General features: G+C 42.4%; 2 protein-coding genes across 2 annotated transcripts; one reads left to right on the top strand and one right to left on the bottom strand.

Moving 5' to 3' along the window:
* Positions 1-6,785: 6,785 nt before the first annotated feature.
* On the top strand, positions 6,786-12,938 carry LOC139432915 (codanin-1-like). The gene is made up of 11 exons (XM_071201669.1): positions 6,786-6,866; positions 6,926-7,056; positions 7,165-7,365; positions 9,239-9,429; positions 10,017-10,133; positions 10,249-10,327; positions 10,464-10,584; positions 11,650-11,759; positions 11,873-11,962; positions 12,065-12,140; positions 12,732-12,938. The coding sequence occupies exons 1-11, from the start codon at positions 6,786-6,788 to the stop codon at positions 12,936-12,938; spliced, it is 1,404 nt and encodes a 467-aa protein (XP_071057770.1).
* Positions 12,939-13,068: 130 nt separating this feature from the next.
* Positions 13,069-14,426, bottom strand: LOC139432914 (putative uncharacterized protein DDB_G0287113). The gene has a single exon (XM_071201668.1). The coding sequence runs from the start codon at positions 13,549-13,551 to the stop codon at positions 13,069-13,071; it is 483 nt and encodes a 160-aa protein (XP_071057769.1). The 5' UTR covers positions 13,552-14,426.
* Between the last annotated feature and the right edge of the window lie 1,002 nt (positions 14,427-15,428).

Genomic DNA, 15,428 nt, shown 5'->3' with positions numbered 1-15,428 from the left:
TTGCAGGTCTTTGGTTTCACTTGGAGGCGGATCTTCCTCAGAGGAACCTCTGAAGGAACCTCTGAAGAATTGACCACCAAGCTGCTCTCTGTTGTCCTCCATCTCTATGAATGAGCTGCTGTTTTAGCTAACAGTGGCTACATGTCCTTATTGGACTTTAAGGTCTGAATTGACTAAGTGTTGTTCACTGTGAAGATGATCTGACTAAACTATACGTGCAAGTATCCTAATGTTCGCTGACACACAAAACCCCGTTTCTGCTGCTCATGCTCTGATGACCCTGTCTTTCAGAGATACCTGCAGACTCTCGCAGACTCTGAGATCAAAGCCTGTGAGGTCATCTCTGAAAGACCAAACCAAAGCCTGTGAGGTCATCATCTGAAGGTTCCATCTCAGAGACCAAAGCCAGAGATGAGGTCATCAGTCTGAAGGTTCCATCCAGATAAGGAGTGATTGACAGCAGCTGACCTTGCTGTTGCCTGGCAACGCTGTTTTGTTCAAATCATATTAAGAAATGTAAACATCAATAAAAAATACTTTATTGATCCCAAAAACAGTGGGAGTACTGAGCCAGGCCCGGTTCTACGGGGGTGCATAGGCATGCATTGCACCCTCAGATTAAAGTAGAGACACTACACCTGCACATCAGCAGGAGAGGACTCTTTAAAGTAGAGACACTCCGGGCCGGCCCTAGACTTTTGGGGGCCCTAAGCGAGCTTTGGCTTGGGGGCCCCCCTCACTCTAGCGCGTTCTCACTACACACAACACGGAACCAACTTTTGTCTTATGATGTTAACATAAGCACACATTGTGTAAATAAGCATGTAAGCACCGTGGACCTCACATCCTCTAGGGGGGTCCGGGGGCATGCTCCCCCGGGAAGATTTTAAATATTGAAGTTAAAAGCATCAATCTGGTGCACTTTGAGAGCAACTTTAAGAGATCTATGGATACCTCTCTCAACACCCAGATGAAACAGAACTGTAAACAGATTTTTCTTTATGGATATTTTATAAATCACTTAAACTGTATTCTTGTTTTGTCATATAGTATTTCATAACTGTTTTTTATTTATTCTCTCTGGCTGTCCATCTCATAATGTTCGCATAGAAACTAGCTGTCATTAGGAATATCATTCAGAAGAATTATAATTTCATGCAAAAATCTGTCACAAAAAGAGGTTGCACATTTAAATGCAGGTGTTGTTATGGCAACGTCAGTGGCCAAACAGCCACATTTACTGCTGCAAATACATTCAAACATGCTGTCGACACGTAAAGCAGTGGCAACTATGCCTCCATTTCAGCTGACTTTTTCTCAGAAATACTGTCACATAACATCCATATATTTCAGTGCTAGGTTGATGCTTAGCTAAGCTAACTATGAAACACTTTAACTGACAGGACTCCGGATCAACTGTGTACTGTAAGGTAGCTTCTAGCTTCATGTCGACACACGGTATGTCAACATTTCCCAGAGAGCTTTCTTTTAAATCACCAGGTAACGCTAAAAAATATAACATTTCGATTGTATGACAGTGTTTATTTAATATATCTGGCTAGCTATAGCTCCTTGCTAACGGTTTAGCTTACTCCCGTGATTCAAAGTAACATCAACGTAGCTGTAATTTATGCTTTGCTTACATTTTCGCATAACTTGGAAGTTTACTTCTTCTCTCTGGCCTTCCAGTCTTTTCTTATCAAGCTCCACTTTTGTGGAATCGGGCAGACGGCCGATCCGTTTGAAGAGCGCGCTCACGACCTTCAGTTTGATCAAACCTACAGCTGATAAAATAATCTAAAAGACTGCATTGACGTAGATAGCTGTGTGCACTGTAGCAACACTCCACACGCCATACACTAGGGGTGTAACGGTAGTATTCGTACGAAAATATGTCGGTATGGGCCCTTCGGTTTTGATGTAAAGATTGAAGAATATGGTTCTACTCTGTCATGTCTCCCCCTTTATCCCTCAGTGTGTTTTAGGATGATTCTCATTTTACTTTAATAGTTTCCTCTGTACTGCTATTTTTAATTTAACAATTGATTAATTCATGGGTAATACAACTTTTTATCTTCACTTATTTATCAAGTCAATTCAATTTCTTTAAATTGGTTCTTTTTATTTGAATAAGTGTGTTTATGTGCAAACTCACTCATTCCGGTGGATTTCCTTCCCCTCTCCTCTGGTTTATCAACTTCTCTGACTCCTCCCCCTTTGTCCATCAGCTTGAATCCAATCACTGGAACTCTTTGAGGTAGCCATCTGCCCAGTTACATCTGCAGCCCCCATCATGCCACTGTTCTTGTACTGCTTTGCATTTCATTTCCTCCTTTACAGTCTCTCTGCTGCTTTATGGAGCTTTGGTTCTGGCTGCCACAGGTGGAGATTGTTCTGGATGCAGTTCTTATTGTTGTTGGTTCAGCTCTGGTTCTCTGTCTGGTCTATTGAGAAGGAGCAGTCTCCTGCTTGGGATAGGTCTTTGTTTGCTCAGGCGGATCGGGGTCTTAGCCCTCTGACAGTCAGAGAGAGAGTGTTCAGGTCTCGGGACGCATTACCTATAGAAAAACACACTGAGGTTAAATAAATCCATGATTTCCTATGAGCCTCGGAATTGTTATTCTGATTAGTCATGGATGGAGACTCAATACTACCACTTGACTTCCCAGCAAGTATACCCTGTGGGGACTCAATACCTCCACTAGGCGCAGGGAATCTATACCCTTCCAGCCGTTAGAGACTCTATACCAGGGGTCTCCAACACATCGACTGAAAAGCTGCCCGCGAGCTACCGGTAGCTCGTGGGCAGCTTTTCAGTAGCTCGCCGCTCGATTATCGATTATAGCGTAGTAACGTTGCTTCTTGATTTTTCGGCCGCGGCGGATAATAAATTGTTTTTATTTTAGAATTGTTTCTGTCACACAAATATAAAATTGGTCCGTGACGCAGAGATCAAGGAGCAGATGGGACAGCGGCACAGCGACACCACACACGGAGCAGTCTGCTTTCTCCAGCAGCACCAGTCAGAAGCAACGGCAGAATGACCCGCTCTGAATCAGGCCGCGTCGCTGCGGCTCAGAGACACACAGGGAGGGATTTGTTTTTGAAAAACACTCGTTATCGTAATGTCAGGTTTTTGGTGGATTTAATCAAGTCTTGGGTTGCAGAGTATGAATGTCCTCTTGCTATTTTCAGTTGATAAATACGCGTGTAAAGTTTGTGAAGGCAGGAGGAAAGCTTCCGCGATCACCGTCTCCTCTCCGTTCCTCCAAACCCCGCCCCCCCATGAAAAATAACTACTAATAAGAGTGACAGGCTGATAGTGACCTGATAGAAACTTTATTATTCACTTAATCACTGATTGAGATGATGAAGCTAACTTAATCTCATACATTCATGGGATTCATGAAGGAGGCTAGACCTATACAATTGATTAATTATGGTTTATAATTTCATGTCAATACGAAGAAGAAGAAAAGATGGCTGCACTGTTCAGTGTCAATCCTGTGGAGATGGAGATGGAGGTTATAAATCTCCAAAATCATGTTCAGCTTAAGTCTCAGCAAAACTCACAACATTTCTGGAGCCTTGTAGACCCAGAAAACTATAAGAACATCACCAAGCAGCACTGAACATGTCTGCTTTATTTGGTTCTGTATACATCCCTTTGTGAAGCAGCTTTTTCTGGCATGAATGTCATGAAATCTAAATACAGAACAAGACCGACTGATGAACATGTAAATGACTCTATTAGAGTGAACCTAAGTGGGTCCAGCATACACCTCTATGGTGGACTCCATGCAGCGCCAGTCATCTCACTAACTGTAAAAAAGAGTGAATGCACTTATTTTACACGTGCCATAAGATGCTTGCAAGGTGGTGATTAAGGCGATATATTTACTATGTGGGCCATAATAAGTGAAAACATTGTAATTTGCTCTTGGACATTTATGTGAATCTTCAGTGATGTACTTACTATGTTGTCCATATTAATATGTGAGAAATTGTCGATTTCTTGGACCTTGATGTGAAGTTAAGATTTTAGATAAGCTTTAGGTATCGCAATTTCACACAAAAGTAGCTTAATTCAACTGATGAGTGCTATGTGAATAAATGTAAGCGATGCGATGCAAGTAGCTCTTGGCCACTTTCATTTTTTCAAAGTAGCTCTCAGGTGGAGAAAGGTTGGAGACCCTGCTATAGACAGTCCAAATGACTAAATTGTACATAGAATATATGTAGTATTGACGAAAATGGATCAAGAAAGATGTCAAGCAGCTAGTAATTAATGACATAAGGATAACAGTCGATGTTAGTAACTGTATCTTTGTAATTTATGTGTATATTTCACAGCTGTATTGCACAACTAGACATGAAGATAATGTAAAAAGTAAGTACCTTATTGTATTTATTAAATAGTTGTTTTGTACAAGGTCATATACGCCTTGAGTTTGAGAACACTGCTCTCAATGTTTATACAAATGTAGTCATAATAGTCTAGCCAGGGATCATGGAAACGACGATCAGCTTTTTTATTTATTTTGTATTAATCTATTCAACATCATGCATGAACATCATACATTATACATACACCAAATTCCAGGGGCAGACATACAAAGCAACAAGACTATGGAGCTAATTTCCTGCCATAACTCCACAAACAAACCAAACACATTTGACAAATGCCTTATTATTCACTAACAAACAGTGTGGTTTGCAAATACCATCTACAAACTAATGCATTACGTTTTGCAAATAAAAAACATCTATCAGACAAACACATATTAGAAAAATATTATGTGTTTATCTGATAGAGAACTTAATGCATTAGTTTGTAGATGGTACATTTGTATGGTATTTAGTTTGTTTGTGGAGTTATTGCAGGAAATTAGCTCCATAACATACGACGATCAGTTTCTGCCAGCTGCACACTTGTATCAATACGTCATACGCAATTCGCGCCTGCGCAGACGCTGCCCCCGCCCCTTTCCCCTCAGTCCTTCAGCCGCGTAGCTCCGCACCAGAATGGCGGCTCTTTTGGAATCTCTTCTGTTGAAGAAAGTGGACAATAAAACGGTCTTGGACTGGCTAAAGAATAATAAGGTTAGTCTGAAATGATTACGAGACACATATGTGAGACATCTTATTCCCCAGTGCTTTTGTATATTGTGTTTTATGAGATGACATAGCACTCAACTGATTGTAAACAAAACTTTTAGCTGCAGGGCTAACGAGCTAAGCTAGCTGTATCCTGCATGGACTGCAGACCAGATGCTACGATGTCAACTTTACTTCCAGGAAATGTAGCATTAACACATAGTTTACCATAACTTTTTGACATGGTACTGTTATTATTACTACCTGAAGAAGGCTGTGTCCACTAAGTAAACAGGCCTGCAACAGGATGCTGTTATTTGAAAGAAAGCACAGTGCAAATTATACTTAATAAACATGGTCAAATAAATCCAGACTTAGCCAAAAGACTGGTCAAGGTGTTACAATATGCTCCCTGAAAAACATCTGAACATTCAGTTGTATCATTGGAAAAGTAAGAGCAGTATTAATGTGTGTGTGTGTGTGTGTGTATATATATATATATATATACATATATACATAAAGAACAACATTTCAATCTTGCAGTTAGTATTGCTTCTTCTGCTGATGTAGGCTTCATGTGGTGTTGAAACTATTCACTGTTACACACAACTTTGCCCAACTAAATGAGCTCAATCTGCTTTTACAATAACTGTTATTCTCCTGTTGTAAATAAACATGGGCTTCAACTAGAAAATATTTCTTATTGTTGATTCTACTGCTGATTCTTTTTCTTGATTTATAAATCAATCGTTTGGTCAGTCGTTTTCAATATAACGTGGAACAACCCCCCCCCCCCCCCCCAAAAGGATGTATTTAAATGTTTAGTTTCGTCCAAAACCTAATGATATGTTGTAAAACAGTGAAAAGAATAGAGAATTAAATATCTGCATCCCAATATGTTTTATTATTCAGTCTGACATCTGAATCACCACATTCAAGTCCCTCCTCAAAACCCACCTGTTCAGATCAGCCTACTCACTGTAGTGCTCCCTATCATCGGTTTCCCCTGAATACCTTTTCCCAATCTTTTGTGTCCACTTGAATTGTCCTCTCCATGATGGTATGTTGGTGTTTTTATCATGTTCTGTTGCTTTTGTCTCTTAGAGTATTTAACAAATTGTACGGTGTCATGAAAGGCGCCTTAAATAAAATGTATTACTTATTATTGGCAATTATGATTGTGTCAGTTGCCTTTTTGCAGCTCTAAATTAAACCAATACATTCATCTGAGTAATTTCAGCTATCAATAATATTTAATTGTTTCATTTGTATCTCTTTTTTCCTCAGGAGGATGACAGGCTGGCCTTCAGAGAACCTGCGGTGACAGTTCTCAAACAAGAATTTGTCCCATTTCTTTTGAACTTCCTGAGAGTGCAGAGCAGTCAGGCCCTCACCCATGGCCCTGCGACGCCAGCTAAGACCCCCAGCCGACACAAACCTGCTGCACAGATGCAAAGCTTCAGTGACAAGAGAGGTAGCCGGTCTGCTGGTGGTGGAGCTGGCTCTCGGAGTGCCAGCCGTGTCCAGCTGTTTTCTCCTGCTCCCTCAGGTCCCCTGGAACAGAGTGGGATGCTGCTGGTCAGTCAGGGTCTTTCAACAGCCCCCCTTTTACTCCAGGGTGTAGCCCCGCCTCCAGGCCTTCAGGCGCTGATCGTCGGAATAACCAGAGGATCAATCTGGGAGACTACATGGTTTCTCCTCCTGACGTCCAGAACAGCCCCAGCTTCCAGTCACAAAAAGCCCGCAGGAGAGGTGGAGGCAGCATGGCAGTGGGGGGACAGGGGAAACATGGAGGATGGCGGGGAGGACATCAAAGTGATGAGAGGAGGTCAGGAAGAGGAGGAGGAGGAGGAGGAATAGTAGGATAAGTGAGCAGGCTTCACCTCCATCTGTGGAGCAACTCAACTTCAACAACTTGGAAGACTTCCCTCCTGTTGGATCATCACCCATTTCACCGCCGTGAGTCGAAACAACTCTCAGTTTAACAAAAATGAACTCTTACTCCATCCTCACTCCACCTGATCTTTGATATTTTTGATTTGTCTAACAGTTTCTATTATCCTTCAGGGCATCTAAACCATCGAGAAGAATCAACCCAACACCGGTCAGTGCAGAGCGGCCGCACTCCAAACCAAAGACCTGCTTCACCTCCACCCCGTTCAGTGAGTCTTCGGGCCCCTCGTTAATTGCAGAGGCGCTTGAGGGGCCAATGACAGTGGGGAGTCCCCCGAGTCTGCAGGAGGAGAGGGAGCTTCTCAAGAGAGAGAAGTGAGTGAACATACATCATTATTCTACTTATTCTGACGCAGACGTAAACTCTTTACTCTACGGCGGTGGTTCTCAAACGGTTTCTGGCATTCCCCACTTTGAACAGGTGGGCCTTTTCAAGCCCCACCTGTTCCTCATCGCTCCAATAAAATGGTAGGCCAATCTTAAAATGGTCAAATATATCGTTCTACAACAGGGGTCTCCAACCTTTTTTAGGATGAGAGCTACTTTCAAAAAATAAAACAAGTCGTGAGATTTTACTCCTCTTTTTTTGTTTTTGCAGCGTATATATTTAGCACATTTTAACATTATTATATGCTTACCTTTAACCTTTGTGTGCTGTTTGGGTCTGTGGGACCTGTTTTCAGTGTTTACTAAAAGGAAATGTTTGCAATTTAATTATTTTAACCTGCTTTATTTGGGGGTGGACCTCAAATCCTCTAGGGGGGTCCGGGGGCATGCACCCCCAGGAAGATATTTTTTTAAATGTTGAAGTGAAATGCATCAATCTGGTGCACTTTGAGCACAAAAGGAATTCATGGACACAGCTCTCAACACTCATACGAAAGGGAGCTGTATACTTTTCAATAATCCAAACATCTTTAGAATATGATCACAACCAAACAAATCATTTAAACTTGTTTATTCTTATCTTATGTTAGTTAGTATTCTTTCTTTTTATTTATGCATATTTTACTAATCACTCTCCTTTTAAACTGTTTTTTTTTACTGTCCTATAGTACACATTGGAATGATTTATTACTTTATTTTGTACAACTAGGCTATATTAAATAGATAAAGGTGTGCTCTCTCTAGCTCTACCCAAAAATGTATTTAAAAATAAATAATTCAGCGTTCATCGTGTCCATTCGCGACCCACCTATCACATCTCTGCGCCCCACACTTTGAGAAACGCTGCTCTACGGGGGGGCAAACAACTCAAATTTTGGCAACTGTGGCTTTTATTCACTTCAATTCGGTGACTTATATGACATTTACAGGTTGAAATACTTTGTTTTCAACAGTGTACTTCTGAGCGAACCGCAGGATCTGATGTAAGGACCTTGTATTTCGTCACTGGTCATGTGGTGGTTTACTCTCATTTTGGGAAACTGTAGCTGGCACCGCAGCAAACACTAGGAACTTCGTCACAACACTCTCTTCCTGCACTTTACCAGTGGCAAGAAAAGCTAACACTTATTTGAAAACGTAGTTTAACTACATCCAAACTAGTTTGTTGAAAATGATCACAATAGATGAGTCTGGGATCTCATACAGTTATACTTAGACTGAAGTGACAAAGTGTGTCAGTGTTTAATTTAGTAACCGGAGCAGGTCAGATCTCACTCAGGCTACATTATTGAACTGCATGTAGTCATCTATTCCCCAACACTACGGTTTATATACTTGCTTATATCTACCTGGATCTGAGTAAATTAGATAGAATTTCATATTCATGAAGGTACAGACTTTAGTTGTCATAGGGTTTTAGGATATTACGCTATGGCTTTCTTGTAGATCTCTTTTTTCACTATAAATGTGTTTATACTTTTAACCTGTTCAGTGCGACATGTCTTCTTATGTGTGCCAGTGCACAATATGGATTTATAATGGCTTAATAATAGTTGTGTAATGCCTTGCAGTTTTTCATAAAGTTTTTAAAAAAGGTGAACTACATTTTGTAATTAAAATGATATACATTCATTATGATTCTGAGGTTCTTTGACAGATGTCACAACATATCATTTTTGTTTTGTTATTTGTATCAATAGTAACCTCTGCTGTGCTTTGTTTACCCTACTTACTGCAGCATCACTTGCTCTTTACCTCAGTGTATCTCTGCTGTTTTAAATCAGAAATGTCTTGTTTTTAGGACAAAGCGAGCTCAGCAGGTCGGCTCTCCTCTGTCGTCCTCTCTGGACCCTTGCACCCCCACTAAGTCAGGGCTTAGGGTGGGATCTAAAGTTACACCAGACCTGCAGACACCCTGTCCCGAACCTTTCAAAGTCACCTTCTCTCTGGAACTGGATCTCCTGGCTGAGCTGTACTGTACCTGCATCTCTGGTAAGTGACCACAAGGTGGTGCTAGTGTGCTACACGAAGAAACTGGGGGAAGGAAAAATTCAATGTATTTTTGAATGCATACATTCTTAAAGGTGGGGTAGGTCATTCACTTCAGAAACACTTTTTGTTCAATTCCATGGAATGCTCTTAACATCCCGATAGCAATGAATATATGAAGTGCTAAAAACATGTAATGTGTGGAAGCCGTGGCGCTGTAAAAAGCACGACCAATCATCTGAGCCGGCCCGGCTAAAGTAACTGGATGGCCTACCTGCCTGTCAGCCTTCCATCTGGGCACACACTTATCTCGTGCCCTCATTGGTCATGTGCGCGTTTGTGTGTTGGAGGAGGGGCTCTGTGAGGAAGTCTGAAGGAAGGGGCAGATTATTTTCGACTGCGTACTTTCACATTCTAGCGCACTCGAGCTGGTTTCTCCATTCTTACCTACCCTACCTTTAAGATAAGTTAATGATTAGGTAATCAGACTTAAACATAAAAAACAATACTTCTGGAGTTCAAATGCTTTAGGAGTAAGTAAACAAATGTATGTAACATCTAAGAAAATGTGTTTGTTTGTGTCATTACAGAAAACCTTGTGCCAAACATTTTCCTGGAGCTTTTCTTTGTGGTGCAGTTGCTCACGTCTCGGTCGCCTCACACTCATGATGAGGAAGAACAGGGCAGTTTGTGTGTGGGTAATACAGGTGTGTAACTCTTTTATATGTCACTTTATTCCCATTATATCAATACATTCCGATTTTTTTAACTTTCTGTTAGATTTGAAATAGCTATTAAGTACATTTTTGTTCACATTTACAGACGTTCTGGAGAGCAGCTACCTGAGACAAGTACACAACTGTGTGTATTTTGCGGTGAAGGTTCTGGAGAATCAGTTTCAGTGAGTTCTTTGTATTTCTCATTTCACAGTTTCCTGCAATTTTCTCCTTCAGGAATATTTCAGTTCACAGCTCCCTGATATTTGATGTGGCTCCTCCAGTCTTCGTGAGTTGATTGTCGTTGTGATTTCTCGTCAGGTTGGTTTCTAATTTGGACAAGTGCACCTTGCGTCTGCTGGCAGAGAACGAAAGAGTGGCCTCTTTCTCTCCGGACCTCAGAGACCTCCTGACTCAGGCCCAGGAGGGGAGCACAGCCAAGGTGAAACACGATACATGCTTTTCTGTTTCCCTGAGTGATACTGAATAGACTGAAATATTGGGCGATCAACACACACTTCTCTTATTTACGAGAACACTTGATTTCAATTCTTATTATTTTGAATGTTTATAGCTTTAACTGTTGTTGTCATTACATCTGAACATCTTGATAATCTATTAACCATCTGAGTAATAAACAAAAGAGGTAAATATTATATAACACGTTGATACTTTGTAGACAATGATTGATCGATTCATTGAGAACATAATTGGGATATTAATCCATAGTAGTTGGACAGGGACACAGGAGACATTTAGGAAGATGAGGAAGACTGAGATAAAGATACAACTTATCACTAGAAACTTAAAGGTCCCATGTCATGGCCATTTCTACTGATCTACGGATTGTTGAGGTCTACGAGAATAGATTTAGATTGTGCAATTTTCCAAACTCACATTGGTTTCTCAAACAGCATCTCTGTATAGTATGTGTATTCACTCTGTCCTAAACGGCTTGTTGGAGCTCCTGCCCCCCCTCCCTATGAGCCCAGTGGCCTCTGCAAGACAGCGAAACCCAGCCCAAAACACACACACACCCGCAGCCTGGCTGGGAGTTTGTGTGTGTGCTCAGGCTGAGTTCCGCGGTGTCTCGCCGACCCCACACCAGTGAGCCGGCTCACACTGTCCGCTCCTCGCAGCAGAGAGCCTCGCAACGTCCCGCCGAGTGTGTGTGTGTGTGTGTGTGTGTGTGTGTGAGGAAGTCCGCAGATTGGTCCAAACGTAACGGCTCCGCGGGGGTTATGTTACGTCACTATACCCAAATACGTCACTGTACCCAAGAAGTAAACAATGGAAAAAGAGAAATGTCCAACGAGGCGTTCTGGGGCAGCACAGACAGGTCTTTTCTGTGTTAGAGTTTTACTACAGGGTGTACTTTGAGGGTTTGTGACTCTGCAGACTGTTCACATGCAGACAAAGCTACAGAAAAGCATGGCATGGGACCTTTAATATTTGTTTAATCTCTACTATTTTAACTGATTTGTTTTTATTCCTCCATCTGTTCCAGCTCTCTCTTTCAGTTTCTATTTTCATCCACTCAGTCCCATTCCAGCCAGCTACTGACAACCGCTCCAACTTTGGTAGTGACAGAGCTTTCCACATCTTCAAAAAACAGAGGTACCTCTCGCTTCATGAAAACTCCCCGTCTGAAAATGTGTAGCAGAGCAGTCAAAACTTCTATATCTGTAAAGATCTTGATTTCAAGCAGGCTCTTTACTTTCTTTTCTCAGAGATATCTTTTACGAGGTGTTGCGAGAATGGGAGGACTATCACAAAAAGCCAGGGTGGAGTTTTGATCCTGCTCTCGGAAGCAGGATAAGGCAAGTCTATACAACTTTTACAAATGTTTTTGTTTACGGATCGGGTGTGATTTCAATATTTAAATGTTTTTTTCTATCTAATCCTCTGTCTGTCCTTTTTAGGGGAATGATGAGTCAACTGACCTCGGCCGGAAACCATTCCCATTTTGCTCGACTGTTTCTGAAGCAGCTTGTTCAGGTAAACCGTGGCTTTCAGATATTTTAAAATGGGGTTTTATTACGTACAGCAGCGTTTCTGTCTTGCCGTCATTTGACGCCCTTATTCAGCTCGGAACGCCCTGAACTCAAGCCGAGAGAAGATCGAGTTTTTATCGCTTGAAATGACGAAAAGGAAAAAGGACAAGGACGTCCCTCTGTTGGAGGGGCAAAGGAGTCTGGTGGGATTATTTTCGCCGCCAGCAAAGCGTGTTCCAGTTACGGAAAGTGTACTGCCGGCGAGCCTTGACGGGGGGTGCTAGTGGAGCACGCGGTGAACTGCGAGCGCCGGGGCCTCGCAGCGGCGAAACTGAGGCTCCGTGGTAAACTGTGGTAACATGAAGAGGCTCTTCTCAGTGAGCCGAGCCAAATGATCCGACTCACTAAAAAGAGCCGGAATTCCCATCACTAATACGTAAAGAGATAGTATCTATACGGGACGGCTCAGTTCAAAATTCAAGTCACGTGACCCCTGACGTACAGTTCATCACTTACAGTAGATAGCGGTAACAGAAGTGTTGCATATTGAACAAAGCTGTCACCATATATCCGCCTACGTTTTTTTTCCTTTTAGATGTGCAAAGGCCCCAGTGTGAACAGCTCTCCTGGGGATACTGCCGATGCTGACCTGCTAGGCATGCTGGGAGCTGACAGCCTTGGCCGTCTGAAGCGTCTGGAGGAGCGTCTCATCCAGCCTCAGGGAGTCGCCGGCCCCTGCCCTCCTCCATTCCCCGATCACCAGGAGTTCTTCAGGGATTTCCTGCAGGCAGCTAGCTGGTAAGCAAATACCAATAAATACAACATTTGATGTCAAAAATATCAACTCTTACATGTAAGAATAAACATACACGCACATGTTAACATCTGTCTTTGTTTATTCATCATTTATTTATGCGAGTGGAGCTTAGGATTTACTTCATGTTCAGCTCCTCATTGGTTAAGACTCTCTGCTCCTCCTTCAGGTCCTCCTCCGTCTGAGAGGCCTGCTCCTGCATCTTCTCCTCCTTCAGGTCCTCCTCCTCCGTCTGAGAGGCCTGCTCCTGCATCTTCTCCTCCTTCAGGTCCTCCTCCTCCGTCTGAGAGGCCTGCTCCTGCATCTTCTCCTCCTTCAGGTCCTCCTCCTCCGTCTGAGTGGCCTGCTCCTGCATCTTCTCCTCCTTCAGGTCCTCCTTCTCCGTCTGAGAGGCCTGCTCCTGCATCTTCTTCTCCTTCTTTCTTCTTAAACTCCTCTCCAGCTCCAGCTTCCCGTCCTGAACCTGTTTCTTCAGAAGCTGGATCGTAAACTCATGCACTTTGCAGGTCTTTGGTTTCACTGGAGGCGGATCTTTCCTCAGAGGAACCTCTGAAGGAACCTCTGAAGAATTGACCACCAGCTGCTCTCTGTTGTCCTCCATCTCTATGAATGAGCTGCTGTTTAGCTAACAGTGGCTAAATGTCCTTATTGGACTTTAAGGTCTGAATTGACTAAGTGTTGTTCACCTGTGAAGATGATCTGACTAAACTATACGTGCAAGTATCCTAATGTTCGCTGACCACAAACCCCGTTTCTGCTGCTCATGCTCTGATGACCTGTCTTTCAGAGATACCTGCAGACTCTCGCAGACTCTGAGATCAAAGCCTGTGAGGTCATCTCTGACACCAAAGCCTGTGAGGTCATCAGTCTGAAGGTTCCATCTCAGAGACCAAAGCCAGAGATGAGGTCATCAGTCTGAAGGTTCCATTCCAGATAAGGAGTGATTGACAGCAGCTGACCTTGCTGTTGCCTGGCAACGCTGTTTTGTTCAAATCATATTAAGAAATGTAAACATCAATAAAAAATACTTTATTGATCCCAAAAACAGTGGGAGTACTGAGCCAGGCCCGGTTCTACGGGGGTGCATAGGCATGCATTGCACCCTCAGATTAAAGTAGAGACACTACACCTGCACATCAGCAGGAGAGGACTCTTTAAAGTAGAGACACTCCGGGCCGGCCCTAGACTTTTGGGGGCCCTAAGCGAGCTTTGGCTTGGGGGCCCCCCTCACTCTAGCGCGTTCTCACTACACACAACACGGAACCAACTTTTGTCTTATGATGTTAACATAAGCACACATTGTGTAAATAAGCATGTAAGCACCGTGGACCTCACATCCTCTAGGGGGGTCCGGGGGCATGCTCCCCCGGGAAGATTTTAAATATTGAAGTTAAAAGCATCAATCTGGTGCACTTTGAGAGCAACTTTAAGAGATCTATGGATACCTCTCTCAACACCCAGATGAAACAGAACTGTAAACAGATTTTTCTTTATGGATATTTTATAAATCACTTAAACTGTATTCTTGTTTTGTCATATAGTATTTCATAACTTTTTTATTTATTCTCTCTGGCTGTCCATCTCATAATGTTCGCATAGAAACTAGCTGTCATTAGGAATATCATTCAGAAGAATTATAATTTCATGCAAAAATCTGTCACAAAAAGAGGTTGCACATTTAAATGCAGGTGTTGTTATGGCAACGTCAGTGGCCAAACAGCCACATTTACTGCTGCAAATACATTCAAACATGCTGTCGACACGTAAAGCAGTGGCAACTATGCCTCCATTTCAGCTGACTTTTTCTCAGAAATACTGTCACATAACATCCATATATTTCAGTGCTAGGTTGATGCTTAGCTAAGCTAACTATGAAACACTTTAACTGACAGGACTCCGGATCAACTGTGTACTGTAAGGTAGCTTCTAGCTTCATGTCGACACACGGTATGTCAACATTTCCCAGAGAGCTTCTTTTAAATCACCAGGTAACGCTAAAAAATATAACATTTCGATTGTATGACAGTGTTTATTTAATATATCTGGCTAGCTATAGCTCCTTGCTAACGGTTTAGCTTACTCCCGTGATTCAAAGTAACATCAACGTAGCTGTAATTTATGCTTTGCTTACATTTTCGCATAACTTGGAAGTTTACTTCTTCTCTCTGGCCTTCTAGCCTTTTCTTATCAAGCTCCACTTTTGTGGAATCGGGCGGCAGACAGCCTATCAGTTTTAAGAGTACGCTTACGACCTTCCTTTTTGATCAAACTTATAGCTGATAAAATAATCTAATAAGAGTGCATTGACGTAGATACGCTGTGTGCACTGTAGCAACACTCCACACGCCCATACACTAGGGGTGTAACGGTAGTATTCGTACAGAAAATATTCGGTATGGGCCCTTCGGTTTTGATGTAAAGATTGAAGAATATGGTTCTACTCTGTCATGTCTCCCCCTTTATCCCTCAGTGTGTTTT

This window comes from Pseudochaenichthys georgianus, chromosome 22, assembly GCF_902827115.2.
Source record: "Pseudochaenichthys georgianus chromosome 22, fPseGeo1.2, whole genome shotgun sequence".
Classification (NCBI taxonomy): Eukaryota; Metazoa; Chordata; class Actinopteri; order Perciformes; family Channichthyidae; genus Pseudochaenichthys; species Pseudochaenichthys georgianus.
The sequence above is the reverse complement of the archived record's forward strand: the minus strand, read 5'-3'. Positions and strand labels throughout refer to the sequence as shown.

Excerpts from the sequence above, each read along its gene's own strand:
- LOC139432915 (XM_071201669.1), top strand. The coding sequence starts at position 6,786 with ATGGTTTCTCCTCCTGACGTCCAGAACAGCCCCAGCTTCCAGTCACAA. Across the intron at positions 9,430-10,016 it reads GTACTGTACCTGCATCTCTG|AAAACCTTGTGCCAAACATT; the intron begins GTAAGTGACCAC and ends GTGTCATTACAG. Across the intron at positions 12,141-12,731 it reads TTCTGAAGCAGCTTGTTCAG|ATGTGCAAAGGCCCCAGTGT; the intron begins GTAAACCGTGGC and ends TTTTCCTTTTAG.
- LOC139432914 (XM_071201668.1), bottom strand. The coding sequence starts at position 13,551 with ATGGAGGACAACAGAGAGCAGCTGGTGGTCAATTCTTCAGAGGTTCCT.